The following is a 16319-nucleotide window of genomic DNA, read 5'->3' on the forward strand; positions in this document are numbered from 1 at the left end:
GTGGGTGTTAATGGTCTCTTAAACATATCTAACACTAATTGGGGTTAGTGAACAAGGAATACTGGCACTTCAAAAAGCCAAAAAAGAGGTTGAGAAGGTGCGTTCTTGACAAAGAGAAATGTAATTTCCAATTATGTTGCTGAGCAACAATGGGTAAAAATCCAAAACTGACTTTTGCCATCATTATCTTTGCAATGACGAGACAGATTCTGACCTTAACAAGACCCAATGCAAACACTCCTAGGACTATTCTTGATCCATTTTTATTCATATGCCACCAATTTCAACAAAAATACCTGAGATTTTTGCTTAAGACTCATCCTTTAAGGTAGGCAGAGTGGGACTACTTCCATGTTTCAAGTACAGAGAAAAAGCAGCCACCTCCTCTGAGATAAGCTGTTGCGGTTCAGCTTTGCTTAGAATAACTGAGGGGACGGTGAAGAGGAGAGGGCCTCTGCTATTTCTTACCAGGGCTCAGTAGTACATGACACATGAACCAGGGCTTTTCAACAGCTTTTCAGGATCACTGAAAAAGCACGCTGCTGGGTTGCAGATCTCAGGGATCTCTGGCACTAGTACAGCCAACAGCCAGCTTCAGGCCGCACAGGGAGTTGCTCCACAAGTCTATCTTCCGCTCACACTCCCTGATATCCCTCAACCTCTCAACCTCCTCCTTGAGTTCTGCCACGAGGCGGACCAAGTCGTCCACCTGCTCACACCTCGCATACACAGTCTCTGCCCCCGCAGGTGGTAGCAACAGGCTCAGGCACTCTCTGCACCCAGAGACCTGAAGTGATGCAGTTTTGAGCAGGCAGGCAGTCTGGGTGTGTACAGACTTCCTGGAGCAGCTTTTGAACAGCCTGGGAGGGGGCGCTGCTGGCTCGGCCTACGCCTCCTTCTTGCCTCGTTCACCTCCCTCATGAGGGCTGCTAGGTCCTGGTGGCTCCCTCAAGTGGGCTCGGTGCTGGAAAAATCAGCCCTGCCTGTCCAATCCCCCGCTCCACTGCAGAACACATCTGCCCCGGCACCGATCGCCTTGGCAAGTGGCATCCTCACTGTCAGGGCAGCATAAGAAGCAGACAAGTCCTTGGCTCAAGATAAGCACCGCTCTGAAAACAACTAAAACCATTGGTGTAGTCTCACCACTATTTTCATTAAAAGTGGAAAAAAAAAAAAAAAAGCATCATATGAGGCTCTACAAAGGCAATTAACCCAAGCTCAGCCAAAAGTATGACAGTGCGCTACAGGTTTTTACTAGCTGGGGGGCATGATCCATATATTTCAGAGACCACAGCTCCAGACCAAGACAAGGAGGTAACAGCCCAGATGCTGTCCCCCAGGCTCCCAAAGCCTCTATGCTGTCATAATGCATTTCCATGACGATGCCATGACCCCTACAAAAGCTGGCAGCTGACCCCTCCAGTCAGTGTCTGTCACGAGCTCTGCCTGCCCGCAGCAGCTCTCTGTGCCCTGTGACTGTGAGCAGCCGCAGCACTCAAACTCATCCTCATTGAATTTTCCTTCCAAGGCTAAGAAAGGTGAAGTCGGGCTCCTCCCGCAGGGGGAGGCAGCTTTCAGAGCTGGATTTTGGGACTGGAGATTCAGATGTGGGAGTGCTGGTGAAAGAAGCAGCAGTAGCTGTGTTTCCTCTGAAGTACCGAGGCACAGAGGGGACGGTTGAGAAGTGGGGCTGCGTTTCAGTCCTGTGCACCAAGTGGAGCTTCAGCAGCAGAAAGCGAGGGGCAGAGCTGAACTCCAGGCTCTGTCAGGGCAGCCCATCCATAACTCTTCTGCTCTTCTGCCTTTAGGCTTTGGAGACACCTGCCAGCATGGATGGAGCCTTTGTGGGGATGTGGAGACCTCATCGTCCATGGGGCCCGACCATGGCCCAGTTCACCAGCCCTGGGCATCTCCCCAGGCTGAGGCCAGAAACACGGCCGCTGCTGCTCTGCCTCATCTCTTGTCACGGCTGTGCCTCAGTGCCACAGTTCTGACAGTTCCGGAAAGTTCCTCTGGAGTCGGGGCTGGAGGGCTGCCCCTGCCCCTCTCAGCTCCTCCCTGCCCTGTCCCTGGGCTCTCCAGGAGCCACGGAGCCGAGCCTTGGTGCAGGTTCCTCCCCAGGGCGCGGGGGGCCGCCCCCTTCCCTCAGCTCGCCTCAGCCCGCGCCCTGCTCTGGCCTGGCCGTTAGCAGCCGCCATGGCAGCAGCAGCGCCTGGGAGCGTTGGGAAGCCGGCTGGAACCGGCTGCAACCGGCTGGAACCGGCTGCAACCAGCACCAGGCTGCCCGGCTGCGTCCTCCATCTTGTCTCACTCTGTGCCCAGTGCCTGGGCGTTGTGCTTGTCACCGCTCACAGCCTTCGCTTCTTTGCCTTGCCTGTCCTCCTGTGCCCTCGGCAGGACTGAGGCATTCCCCCTCGGCTTTCACAGCCTCCTCCTGCCCAACACGCCCGTGCTGGCAAGAGATTTCCTGAGGTCTTGTCCTGGAATCACTCAGAGATTCCCGTGCCCTTGGGCTCAGCCGGGTCCAGAGCTGGAAACGGGGTTGGTGGCCTTTGTTCGGCTGTGCCAAAATGCCAGCCGAGTGCTCCTGGGACTAGTTTGGGTGGTTATTTGCCACGTCTGAGGAAGAACGTGCGGGGAAGAAGAGCGGGAATGGCGGCACCAAGGACTTTGGTTCTTCAGCTGCTTCTCTGTTAAATGTGGCAGCTCCCAGCAGTGTCTCTGTGTGGAAGAACGATGGGGGAATTGACAGACTGCTTTGAGTTCAGAAGCGGACGACTTCTGATGAAAGGCCACTGGAACATCCTGGTCTTCATGAGGGTGGCCATCTCAGTTTTCCTTAGCTGATGTAAATAAAGACTGGGTTTTAGAGTTCTTTTATCCATTTTTATTTTATTTATTTATTTATTTTTGTGCATATGCTATCATGGCTAAAAGCCAAGATGAATTCACTCTGTTGTTCTCTTTAAACTCTAGAGAACCTGCTGCCTCAGAGCCCAATTTCCCTGTTTTCCGGAGAAACGGTGCTTCTTCCATGAACTGAAATACAGGGATGTGAGCAGAGCTGTCCGAGCTCTGAAGCTGTAGATCAGTCATTGCTCTGCACAGAGGTTTCAGAAGTGGACTTGTCTCTCCAGTATTCTCAGAACAAAAATTTGCATTACACTGAATCATAAAGTCATTCAGGATAGGAAAAGACCTTTTACTCCCACCTTTAAGCAAGTCCTGACAGGTTCACCACTAAACCATGCTACCGAGTTCTGCTAGGCCTTCCCTACCCTCTCACACCCCACAGCACAGCAGCCTGGAGATAGAGACAGAGCCCAGCTCCACACCCTCCTCTGGGGGGCACAGGGTTGGCATCTCCCCAGGCTGAGGCCAGACACACAGCCGCTGCTGCTCTGCCTCATCTCTTGTCATGGCTGTGCCTAAATACCACAGCCAACACCCCAAATGGCAGACAACTCCAGAAGAAGCAGCAGGAATTCCAGTGGGACGAGGCCAGAAGCAGTGAGGCACAAAGGCCTTGGCCTGCTTGGCAAAGAACAGTTCTCCAGCTCTTCATCCCAAGACGCCAACACCTCACTGTGGCCCTGGTCTAGCTGGAGAACAAGTGTGAAGCAAGGCAGGAGAAAGCTGCGGGGAGCAGGAAATTCCCCGTTGGTGCTGCCTGTGCCCTCCAGCACAGCACAGGAGGAGCTGCCAGAGAGCCAGGAATTTCACAGCCCTGCTGAAGAGCCCCTTCACAGGATGTTGCCTCTGTGGCTGCAGAAAAAGACCGGCACTTGACTGATTTTCTTCTCTCCCCCTCAGCCCCAGGTGATTACCACACCGAGGCATCCAACAAGCACGTCTTTAAGTGCGCGCTTGTGCAGTCCATGGCCTTCTGGCACGAGGCCTTCAGAGCAGACCAACCTCCAGGCAAGGCAACCCTAAGCAAGGCAAATAATTGCAGCCTGAGCGAGCTCCAGGGACAGCCTGCTGCTCAGCCTTGGCAAGGGGCCTGCTTCCAAAGCCTCCCCCCGACCTGTGGGGCCAGAAGCAGCAGCTTCTCACTCGGGACTCCATCGCCCACCCTCTCTTCCAACTCCTCGTGCAGGCCCTGGCACCTACACCTTACCCAGGCTGATGGGACCCAACACAGCCTGCACAACTGCCAGCCCATGCTACTCCATGAAATGGAAGAGCAAGCACGAGCGCTTCAATGTGGACCTCTCGAAGGAGAGCGATGCTTCCCTTCTTTTCTGCACTGCCTAGTGAACCTCGGCTGCCTTCCCCACACCAGGAGCAAAGCCACATGCTGTGCTCGTGGGGCCACAGAGCTCTCCCAGCGCTCCAGCAGGAGAAGGGAGCGCAGGGAGGCTCTGCCCACACCTGCAAGCGCCTCGTGTTCCTGCTCTGGCAGGTTGGATGAACAAGAGCTCATCAGACCTAATGGTCACCTGCCTGCCACTCTGGAGAATGCCCCTCTTTGGAGGGGAACAGACTGGGCCACTGCTGATGTTGCCCCAGGCCCCCCGCACCCATCCTCTGTTGAGCCACTGGCATGTAGCCCTCGAGGGGACTCGGGAAGGAGCAATCTGCAGATTTGTGCCCAACACGGTCCCTGTCTCTCTTGCAGACTCCAGGTCCCGCCGCATTCCCAAAGATCGAGGTGGATACCTACAAAAGAAGGGCTCCCATCTACACCACGGGAGCCCAAACCAAACTTGGAGGGGACAGAACTGTCGAGCCTGGGCCCACAGACTACCGCTCAGGAAAGGTAGGGCAGCCTGCTCGCCTCTCCTGCCCTGTTTTGCAACAAGCAGCCCTCAAGCATCTCCCCCTGCAGCTGGGGCTTTGCAGAACAAGCAGGCTTCTCGCTGCGGATGAGAAATGCCGAGCGCCCTTAATGAAACCCCTTTTCTTTTTTTTCTTAATCTTTTCCCCTTCCAGGTGACGCTGATCAAGCCCCAGGCACCTGAAACCACTTTTGGAATCTGGCACTCCATCTACACCACCCTGCTCATAGTGGAATAAAAAAAGATTCCCCCAAAGACCCTGTTTGTTCTTGAGCTGTGAGGAGGGGAACGGGAAGGAAGGGAAGAGGGGTGTGAGTGAAGAATGTTCCTTTTCTCTCTGTAAGATTAAGGCCGCAGCAAAAGAATCGCCAGAGGAGAGCCCTGCAATGCAGAGGGCACGTCTGTCAGCTGTCCGGCTGTCTAGCCAGCTCTGCCAGCACCTTTTCACCTGATCGCCTTCAACCCAATGGGGCTTGTATCCCGATTGCTCCCTTTACCCTGCCCCAGGAGCATGCCTCAGCTGCAGGCTACGGAGCTCCTGGCTGAGGAGGGATGCCAGCCCCACAAAGAACCATCAGAGCTCAACGCTGCGCCGTGACAGCACTCAGGGCCTTCCCTACCCACTTGCACCCCACAGCAGAGCAGCCTGGAGACAGAGACCTGTCCCCAAGACCTGTCCCGCTCTGGGGGGCACAACGTTGGCATCTTCCCAGGCTGAGGCCAGAAACATGGCCGTTGCTATTCTAAATATTCCTAAATACCTAAATACGTAAATAAATATATGCTCTAAATGCCTAAATGCCACAGCCAAGACCCCAAATGAAAGAAAACTCCACAAAAAGAAGCAGGAATTCCAGCTGGGCAAGGCACAAGGAGGTAACAGCCCACATGCCATCCCCCAGGCTCCCAAAGCCTCTATGCTCTCATAATACGTTTCCATGATGATGCCGTGCCCCCCCCATAAAAGCTGGCAGCTGCCCCCCTGGAGTCAGTGTCTGTCGCGAGCTCTGCCTGCCTGCAGCAGCTCTCTGTGCCCTGTGACTGTGAGCAGCCGCAGCAGCAGCAAAGCGCATCCTCATCAAATTTTCCTTCCAAGGCTAAGAAAGGTGAAGTCGGGCTCCTCCCGCAGGGGGAGGCAGCTTTCAGAGCTGCAGGGCCAGATTTGAGGATCAAGGATTAGTTCCTGGGTGCCCGAGGAGCCTTTCGGCGCTAGGCTGGAAGGAGTTTCTAGAGCAGGAGAAAGGATTTACCACCCTTCATCCTTAGGGGTGCAACCCCTGCTCCTATCTCCCCCTGTGGACAAGGAAAAGCAGTGTGCAGGGTACCAGAAAACTTGAAAGGTTTTATTGATTCACAGGAAATAGTATGAATACTATATTTATTGGAAATTTATTCAGTGCTTACAAATGTGTATTACCCCAGTAGCGTGAACAATTTGGCACACACATTAGGCGGAGCAATCTGCTGTGCACCCAGTGCTGCAAATAAAGAATGCCTGCCTTCGAAAAATCCAAATTGAGACTTAGAGAGTTTCTTTGACTGACTTTCACGCTATCACCCAAGGACAGGGCCCAGCTCCACACCCCCTGTAGGGGACACAGGGTTGGCATCTCCCCAGGCTGAGGCCAGAAACACGGCCGCTGCTGCTCTGCCTCATCTCTTGTCATGGCTGTGCCTCAGTGCCACAGTTCTGACAGTTCTGGAAAGTTCCTCTGGAGTCGGGGCTGGAGGGCTGTCCCCTGCCCCTCTCAGCTGCTCCCTGCCCTGTCCCTGGGCTCTCCAGGAGCCATGGACCCCAGCCTTGGCGCAGGTTCCTCCCCAGGGCGCAGGGGGCCGCTCCCTTCCCTCAGCTCGCCTCAGCCCGCGCCCTGCTCTGGCCTGGCCGTTAGCAGCCGCCATGGCAGCAGCAGCGCCTGGGAGCGTTGGGAAGCCGGCTGGAACCGGCTGGAACCAGCTGGAACCGGCTGCAACCAGCACCAGGCTGCCCGGCTGCGTCCTCCATCTTGTCTCGCTCTGTGCCCAGTGCCCGGGCGTTGTGCTTGTCACCGCTCACAGACTTCACTTCTTTGGCTCGCCTGTCCTCCTGTGCCCTCGGCAGGACTGAGGCATTCCCCCTCGGCTTTCACAGCCTCCTCCTGCCCAACACGCCCGTGCTGGCAAGAGATTTCCTGAGGTCTTGTCCTGGAATCACTCAGAGATTCCCATGCCCTTGGGCTCAGCCGGGTCCAGATCTGGAAACGGGGGGTGGTGGCCTTTGTCCAGCTGTGCCAAAATGCCAGCCGAGTGCTCCTGGGACTAGTTTGGGTGGTTATTTGCCAAGTTTGAGGAAGAACGTGCGGGGAAGAAGAGCGGGAATGGCGGCACCAAGGACTTTGGTTCTTCAGCTGCTTCTCTGTTAAATGTGGCAGCTCCCAGCAGTGTCTCTGTGTGGAAGAATGATGGGGGAATTAACAGACTGCTTTGATTGACCCTCTGGGAACAAAGGCTTGGCATCTCCCTAGGCTGAGGGCAGAAACACAGCCACTGTATTTCTGCATCATCTCTTGTCATGTCTGTGCCTAAATACCTTATGTCTGTGGGGAGGTTTGGGATTTGAGCTTGGAAGCTACTGTTCCATCCCTACACTGTCCAAGCTGGCTGTGATAAGTAGCTCTGGTCCTGCTCCTCGATACCTTGTGGAGCTTCCATCACCCGGACTCGGAGTATGCCTCAGTGGATTCACTGGCTTTGCTCCTGGTGTACAGAAGCCTGTGCTAAGCAAGGATGCAGTGGGCTTTGAAGTCCTTGTGGCACGAGAAGAACACCTGAGGTTTACTAGGCAATGCGGAAAAGAAGGGAAGCATTGCTCACGCTAGAGAGGTCTGCATCGAAGCGATTGTGCTGGCAGTTGTGTAGGCTGTGCTGGGTCCCATCAGCCTGGGTAAGGTGTAGGTGCCAGGGCCTGCAAGAGGAGTTGGAAGAGAGAGTGGGCGATGGAGTCCTGAGTAAGATTTTTCTCAAGGGGGATTTTTCTGCCCAGTGTTGTGGTCTTGTTGGGATGAAGAGCTGGAGAACCGGTACTCACTTGGTCCGGGTGTGACAGTTGTGTTTATTTTGGGAAGTCCCCAGATCTGGGTGCCTGGAGGCACATACTTCCCAGTCCTGGTGATGGCAGGTTCCACAAAGTATCGAGGACCAGGACCGCAGCTGCCTGCCATGGGCGGTTTGGTCCCTCGGCAGGTGTAAGCAGGGGCTCGGCTTTTGGTGGGACTGTGGCCCACGAAAGCTAGGAAGCAAGCAAAGGAAAGGACACCTCCAAGCTGCTGCACATTCACGCTCCACTGGAAGAGGCACAATTGGAGTTGCCAGCCCCCATAAATTCTCCTACCATGGGACGTTTTCCTCCAAGACTACTAAAAATACAGTTATGTCTGGCTGAGTGGTTGTGTGGTACGTAGCCATGTTGGAGCCTGAATGAGAGAGGGAGTTAGGAGAATACAATAAATCACTAACCTTTTAGGAAATAATTTACTAACTTTTAGAAAAGGAGGAACTGAGAGAGGATGTTAGGGGAATATTATCAAGTAGAGATAGAGTGATAGACAGCATGAAACTAGGATGCTCGAATTAATTAAAGCAAGAAGCCTTGGGCCCCTTTACCAAGGTCAGTCTCCTAATAAGAGTGTGAGCCTGTTTTAAGAAACTGGTCCTGCGGATGGACAAGAGCCAAGGAGCAACTGAGTCTGCGCAGAGACAAGAGGTCAAGGAGCGGTGACAAGGAAGAGTCATCAATCTTCATCCCTATAACCCCGAAAGACCACCACCAGCATACACTGCGCAAGCGCAGATGGGAGCAGTTTATGGAAATGACTCCTTGGCGCTAATTTTAATATGAAGCAGGGGCATGTTATGAATATGTATAGGCGTAGTGTGAAACTCCATGCATATGTAACTCTTTTCTGCTTATAACCAAGGCAAGTTGCCGCATCAGGTGCACACGACTTTGGCGGGACTACCCCCCGTGCTGTGCAGCACTGAATAAACATAGCTAATTTACAATCTTTCTGATTGTGGAGTCCGTTTTCCACAAGTCATGAACACGGCTGACGCCATTGCTTTATGTGCTGTATTTACGTTATTGACGGACGCCATGGGCTTTATGTGCTTTATTTACTGACTGAGGCCACCCGCTTTATGTGCTTTATTTCCTTTACTGACCGAGGCCATGTGCTTTATGTGCTTTATTTCCTTTACTGACTTGTGCTTTATGTGCTTTATGCGCTTTATTCGCAGCGGGCCCGTGAGGCGGCGCCGTGCGGCCTGGTAGGGCTGGGATTGGGGAGGGGCCGGGGGCCGGTAACCATGGTGACGGCCCCGCCCGGAAGTGATGCCGGGGGCTGGGCAGGAAGTCAGGCGCTGGCACGGAAGTGGCGGCGTGATGGCGGACGGGGAGGCGGCGGGGACCGACACCGGGACCGACACCGGGACCGAGACCGACACCGGCTCTGGCAGCGGCACCGGCCCCTCGTGGCGCCGGCCTCATGGCCCGCTGCAGCGCTACTACGGGCTGCCCGCCGCCGAGGCAGCGGAGGCCGCCCCGGACCCCATTGACATCAACGGGCCTCACTTTGACTCGGAAGTTTTCCTCGCGAAGGTGACCTTTGACCCCGCCGTGACCCGCACCCCCACCCCGGGGACCCCCTGAGGTTTGGGTGCCCGCCTGGGGGGACCCCAAGGCGTTCTTATGGGGACCCCAAAGGGTTCCTATGGGGATCCCAAGGGGTTCCTATGGGGATCTCGCAGCCACCGCCCTTTACGGGGCAAGGGGTGCTGTGCAATCTGTACCCCCGCCCCCAGAGCCCTGTGGGGACCCCATTAACCCCACCGTCAGGCTGTGCTGGGTCCCTGACAGACCTTCCAACCCCCTTTAGATCCCCACAGAGGGGTTCTCTGGGTACCCAACAGATCTCCCTCCCTAGGCGCTCTTTGGGATCCTGTATGTCCCCTGTGTAGGGGCCATACAGGGCTATTGGGGGCCGTCGTGGATCCCAGCAGGGCCCTGGCGTGCAGCTGGAAGCTCTTAGGGTTCCTTCTCCCAATGCCAGGGTGCCATTTAAGTGGTTGTGTGGCAGGCAGGCCTCCCTGAGCAGCACGTCGGGCTGGGGGAGACAGCTGGAGGGCTCTACCATGCAATTAGGGGGCAGCTCAGGAGTCCAGAACCACTGTGGAGGGATGTAGGGGCCTGGGAGGGGGTTGTTCCGGCTGCAGGAGAGTTGTTGGGGTGCCATAGGGCCATGGTGCGGTTCTATCATGATTTCCCCTTTCCAGGTGCGCAGCGAGTGCCCCCTGGGGCAGTTGTTGGCCCGCGAAGCTGCGCTGGGGCGGGAGATCCGCGCTCTCGACAGCGACATGCAGACGCTGCTCTACGAGAACTATAACAAGTTCATTTCTGCCACAGGTGGGCTCTCGGGGGGGACACAGGCATTTGGGGGGAAACTGGAGGGATCCCAAGTGGCTCAGGGACCCATGGGTCTCATTTTTTTCCCTCCCCCCAGACACTATCCGAAAGATGAAGGTCGATTTCCGCCGCATGGAGGCAGAGATGGACGATCTGGCTGCCAACATGGCAGCCATCAGCACCTCCAGCGCCCGTGTCAGCGCGGCGCTGCAGGACCGTCACCGCCGGGGCGCCCAGCTGGCTGGTACGGGGAGGGAGGGATGGAGCCCAGGAGGGCAGATGTGTGGGGTTTGGGGACAGATTGTGGGGTTGGGGGACTCGGGGAGGGCAGATTGTGGGGTTGGGGGTCAGATCTGGGGTTTGGAGGGGCCTGGGGATTAGATTTTGGCCTTTTAGGGGTAAATATGAGGGGGTGAGGAGACAGATGTTGGGGTGTAGGGTTCTTGTGGTTCAGAGTGTAGACTGGGGGAGGCTGGGGGGAATTGGGGGAGCCCATCTGGGGGCAGACCTGGGCTTTGTGGGGTGGGCAGATAATGGTGTGGGGGGAGCAGAGGAGGCAGATGACGGGGAAGGGGGCCGAGAGTCAGATGGGGGGAAGGAGAATGGGATCCCAGAGGGGGCCGATCAGGCCCTGCCTCATCCGTAGCCCTTCCCGTTGGTCCTTGCTCGCCCCACCTTGGTGCCTGATCCTTTCCCCCACGCCCGACTCCTTCCTGACATCGCGGCCCCTCCAGGCGTGCAGGCGCTCCTGCGGAAGCTGCAGTCCCTCGTGGAGGTGCCGGGGCGGCTGCGGCGCTGGGCGGCACCGGGGGCAGACCCTGCGCGGGCCCTGCACTGCTACGCCCGCGCCCGGGCCGTGCTGCGCCACTACCGCCACCTGCCTTCCTTCCGTGCCATCGAGGACGAGAGCCACGCCATCATGGCCGAGCTGGCCCAGCGCCTGCGGGCACGCCTCCGGTACGGTCACCCCGCAGCCCGCTGCCAGCAGGAGGTGGGGTTGTGGGGGCGTTCACTCTGGAGCCTACTGGTGGCGGGTCTGGAGAACAGAGGGTGTTCCTTTTGGGGGTAATTATAGCAGTTCCCCTCACAACTTTATTCCACTGGTAACTCTGGAACATGCTGATGCTATGAAGTCCTCATTTCTCCTTCGTTTTTCAATAATTATCGTTAACTCTGAAGCCTACTGATGACCTTTATTGTTTTTTCCTGTTTTGCTGTGCCGCTATTAACCTCAGAACCTCATAGCACCCAGCTAACCCCCCCCATCTCTCTAGGGATGACACCTTGGACCCCAAGGAGCTCACAGAATGTGTGGAGATGCTGCTGCAGCTGGAGGAGCCGCCCGAGGAGCTGTGCGAGGAGTTCCTGAGCCATGCCGGTGCTCGCCTGGAGACCGAGCTGGCGGCGCTGGAGGCTGAGCTGCCCCCAGCCGATCCCTCCGGCGCCGCCGCCACTCCTCCCCCGGCCTCCGACATCCTGGACTTCGTTGACCGCGGCAGCTCGGCCTTTGTGGGCAACCTGTGCCTGCTCGCAGCCTCGTACCGCAGCCTCTTCGAGGGCTGCCCGGGGGTGGGAGAAGGCCGCCTGGAGGCTTTCGCCGCCGCCCTCACCGCCCGCTACTTCGAGCTGCTGGAGCGGCGCCTGGCGCTGGAGCGGGGCCTGGGCGACACCTCGCTGCTGGTGCGGGCGCTCGACCGCTTCCACCGCCGCCTCCGCGCCCTCCTCGAGCTGCTGCCCACGGCTGGGGCCGAAGCAGGCGCCGCGCTGGTGGCCCGGGCAGCGGGTGAGCGGGTGGCCCGCTACCTGCGGGCGCTGCAGACCTTCTTCCTGGGGTGCCTGGGTGACGTGCGCCAGGCGCTGGCAGCCCCCCGGCCCCCCGGCAAAGAGGGGCCCGGGCTCCCCGACCTCCTGGCCACGCTGTCCTCCTCTGTTCTCGGCCAGCTCAAGGCCGTCCTGGCCTACGTGCAGCTCTTCACCGCCAAGGACGTGGCCTTCGCCAGCTTGCCCTACTTCAAGGTGGGCTGGGGGCAGTGGGGGGAGCTTTGGGGGGAGTATGGGGGTCGCTGGGGTGACCTGGGGGTGGCTGGGGGCTGCGCTGGGCAGGGTGGAGGTTGCATGGGCTTAAAATAAGCGTGGGTTTACTTTGCAGGTTGCATGGGGCAGATTGGCAGTCCCTGCAGGGGTTGTTGAGGTGGTTTTGGGGTTGTACACCACAGCTTGGTGGAACTGGGTTTGTTTTGGGGTCGCACGGGGCAGTTGTGCTTTCCGTTGTGCATGGCAGTGGAGTATGAGGGGCTGCTGGGGGCCGTGGGGAAAATATCAGGCTCTAGGGGCAGTTTTGGGGATACAGAGGAGGTTTTTGGGAGACCCAGGGTGGTATTTTTGGGACATAACCCCCCAGGTTTGGTCACGGGGCTGTTCTACACGGTGACATGGGTGCGACAGCGGTGCCCAGCAGCAGTTCTTTGGGGTGCAGCTGAGGCTTTTACGGTGCAGTGGCAGCTTTTAAGCAGGCAGGGGTGGCGGTTTGGTATTTTGGGATGGATGTAACCCTCTGCTTTTGGCCACAGGGGGAGTTCTGCGTAGAGGCGGTGCGCGAAGGGCTGGTGGTGGCCTTCGTGCGCTGGCTCTGCCGCACCGCCCGGGGCTTTGCCGACAGCCCCACGGAGAGGGGAGCCCCCGCAGCACCCCCGGCACTGCTGCTGCTCCTCGCCCGCCTCTGCCTCGACTACGAGGCCACCACCATCAGCTACATCCTCACCCTTACCGACGAGCAGTTTCCTCCTGAGGTGAGCCCCAAAACCCGCCTTTGTTGGCCCCAAAATGGCTCAGAGGGGGCCCTGAATGTCCCCGAGGTGCCACAGAGCGGCCCCGAGTCCTGGTGTCTGTCCAGAACGTGGGAGTGTGTGTGGAAGCATGGGGATCTTCCTTCGAACTTTGTGTGCCCCCAAATGTCCACGAGGGACCCTGAAATGTCCCCAAAGGGATCTTGAATGTCCCCAAGCCCCTCCCTGTGTCCCGCTGTGGCCCCATGTCTGTCCAGAATGTGGCCCCAAGAACAGCAGTATGCATGGAGGCAGAAGGGTCCCTGCCTGTCCCAGTGTCCCCCAGCGTCCCTAAGGGGTGGGAGCTCCACAAAACGTCCCCAGGAGGCGCTGGCACGTCCCTGAGCCCCTCCAAATGCTACAATGACATGAGGACAATAGGGATGCAGCACTTTGGGACAGCCCAGAGCATCCCATGTGCCCCCCGATGTCTCTGTGTACCCTCACAACGGATGGTGCTGTGCATGGGGGCACTGGGGGAGGCCTCTAGATGTCCTCACATCCCTGTGCCACCAAGGAGCCATCTCCCTGTGTCCCCATGTCCCCGAACCCCGAGAACACGGGGCCGAGGCTGCGTGTGGAGTGTCCCCATGTCCTTTTGTGCCCCCAGGACACGGGGCCAGCGGTGACGCCAGGCCCGGCGCTGTGCGCGGAGGCTCGGGGGGCGGCGCAGCGGCTGCTCGACCACTACGTGCAGGTGCAGGGGGCGGCGGTGGCGCAGATGCTGCGGAAGAGCGTGGAGACGCGCGACTGGTTGGGCACCGTCGAGCCCCGCAACGTCCGCGCCGTCATGAAGCGCGTGGTCGAGGACATCACTGCCATCGACGTCCAGGTTGGGGCAGCACCGGGCCCCTGTAGGGGCTTGGGGTGGGGGCTGGAGACCCGTAGAGGGGTCCCAGATGTTCCAGAGGGTTCCTGGGGATCCCTGAAGGGGCCAGAAATCATGCCTGCTGTCCTTTATAAAGTCATTGAGAATTTTAGGATGTTGCAGGTGGTCCCTGTGGGGTTCCCTAAAGCACCCTCAGGGGTCTCAGAGGGTTCCTGAGAGGGTTTTGGAGTCCCAGAGGGTCCCTTGCAGGGGGGCTGAAGTCTCTGAAGGGTCACGAGGAGACTCCCTGAGGTGTCCATAAGGATTTTAGGGAGAGACCAGAGGGGTCTGAGAGGATCTCAAAAGGACTGGGAGATCTCAGAGGGTTTTGAGGGATCCTGGCTTGTTTTGGGAGTCCCCAGGGGGGTATTTGGGGTGGGTTTGGGGGATGCTGGCACTGAGCACGGTACGATGCTGCAGGTGGGGCAGCTCTTCGAGGAGGGCGTGCGGCGGGCGCAGAGCAGCGACTCGAGCCGGCGCGCCTTCTCCGTCTACAGCAGCTCGCGGGCGCCTGGGCGCTACGCACCCAGCTACACCCCCAGGTCAGCCCTGTCACCGGGGTCACCTCCCTATCAGCCCGGGGTCACCCCGTTGTCCCCACATTCGTGACCAGCCCCACGTCCTCCTGGCTGTCCTCATGGCTCCAAATGATCCCAATGTTCCCCTACAGTCCCCGTGTCCCTGTGACAATCTTCATATCCCAAATTGTCCCAGTATCCACCCATGGTCCCCACATCCTTTGGCAGTCCCTGTGTCCCCAAACCATCCCAGTATCCCCTGATTATTCCCATCTTCCCCTACTGTCCTCGTGTCTCCGGATGCCAATATCTCTTGATGATCCCCATGTACCTTAAGTCCCTGTGCTGTGACTCTCCCCACATCCCCCGCTCATCCCCATGTTCTCCTGCCATTGTGTCCCCATACAGCCCTCCCATCCCATCTGTCACCGTGTCCCCTGACTGTCCCCGTGCCCTCCCTCCTCCCCTGCCAGTCCCCTGCCCTCCTGATTGTCCTGCTTTCGTTGTCCCCAGTGCCCCGATGGACACCCACCTGCTCAGCAACATCCAGAAGCTCTTCTCCGAACGCATCGACATCTTCAGCCCTGTTGAATTCAACAAGGTGAGGCCGTAGGGATGTCCCAGTGTCCCTCAGGTGTCCCCGAGGCCCCTAAGCTGTCCATCTTCCCACCTGTCACGTGTCCCTCGTGTCCCCGTGTCCCCAGTGCTTTGGTTTGGGGGTTCCTCAGGGGCTGATGGCTAAGACAAGGGGCGTTGGTCCTTGGGGCAGATGGCAGGGGTGAGTGTCAGTGTTCCTGTGTCCCCACACTGATGTGGCTTGAGGTCTCTGTAACCACAGTGTGACATGTCCCCATGTCCTAACACATGTTAGGATAAGGATGAGGGTGTCATAAGTGCTGATGACCCTAGAGAGGTGTCCCTAATTTCTCCACATCCCTGTGCGGACACGAGCCATCTTGCGCTGGCTGTCCCCGTCCCCATCATGCCACTTGTCCCTGCTATCCCTACATCCCAGGTGTCGGTGCTGACGGGGATCATCAAGATCAGCCTGAAGACGCTGCTGGAGTGCGTGCGGCTGCGGACGTTGGGGCGCTTCGGGCTGCAGCAGGTGCAGGTGGATGGCCACTACCTGCAGCTCTACCTCTGGCGCTTCGCCGCTGACGAGCGTGTGGTGCAGGGGCTGCTGGACGAGGTGGCCGCCAGCGCTGCCCACCGCTGCCTCGACCCTGTCCCCATGGAGCACAGCGTCGTCGAGCTCATCTGCGAGCGCGGGTAGGACCTGAAGATGCCGGGGGGACACGTGGGGATGTGAAGGATTGTAGGGGGCATTGGGATACGGGACATCTGTGTTGCTGTGGGGTGCAGTGGAGTTGGGGATGTCTTTGGGAGGGCTGTGTCATGGGTCCTGGGGCACACCATGTGTTCCCACACATGCAGCAACACATGAGGACATCCCATGTCCCCCCACCAGTCCTGGTGACACCCCACATTGTCCCCCCCACGTCCCGGTGATGCCAATCCCGTGTTGTACCTGCCACCCCAGTGCCATGCCACGTCGTTCCACTACCTTGGTGACTTCCCCCGATGCCTGGGGCATGCCGGGTGCAGCCCCTGTGTCATGGTTGAGGACAATAAATAAAATGCATGTGAGCTGTGCCTTGTCCCTGTGCCTGGACAGCTGGAGGATGGTGGGGTGGGGACATCTCTGGGGAAACTAAATTGAAAAGCTTGGTTACCATAAACTCCCTAAATAAGCTGGACAGTGATGGATGGACTGATACTCCTGCTGGAAGAGATCAGGAGGCTGAGGGAGTGTTGCAGACACCGTGGTCCCTAACGGAGAGGCCAAAGCAACCAAAATGAGAACTTTTTGTCTCTCTGCCTCGCTGT

General features: G+C 57.9%; 2 protein-coding genes across 2 annotated transcripts; both read left to right on the plus strand.

The window, feature by feature from the left end:
- Positions 1–1230: 1230 nt before the first annotated feature.
- On the plus strand, positions 1231–5019 carry LOC311209748 (ciliary microtubule associated protein 1A-like; the record flags this gene model as incomplete). The annotated part of the gene is given in 7 exon segments (XM_084287260.1): positions 1231–1314; positions 1809–1962; positions 3814–3921; positions 4100–4225; positions 4622–4762; positions 4936–4952; positions 4954–5019. Coding segments are annotated over 7 exon segments (696 nt in total).
- Positions 5020–9180: 4161 nt separating this feature from the next.
- On the plus strand, positions 9181–16085 carry VPS51 (VPS51 subunit of GARP complex). Its single transcript, XM_084287207.1, has 10 exons — positions 9181–9414; positions 10089–10218; positions 10316–10462; positions 10953–11175; positions 11493–12234; positions 12789–13007; positions 13654–13875; positions 14332–14453; positions 14943–15030; positions 15445–16085. Exons 1-10 carry the CDS (start codon positions 9199–9201, stop codon positions 15703–15705), a joined length of 2370 nt encoding a protein of 789 aa, XP_084143333.1. The 5' UTR covers positions 9181–9198; the 3' UTR covers positions 15706–16085.
- The last annotated feature ends 234 nt before the right edge of the window (positions 16086–16319 follow it).

This window comes from Netta rufina, assembly GCF_964035555.1.
Source record: "Netta rufina genome assembly, chromosome: 5".
In the NCBI taxonomy this organism is placed as follows: Eukaryota; Metazoa; Chordata; class Aves; order Anseriformes; family Anatidae; genus Netta; species Netta rufina.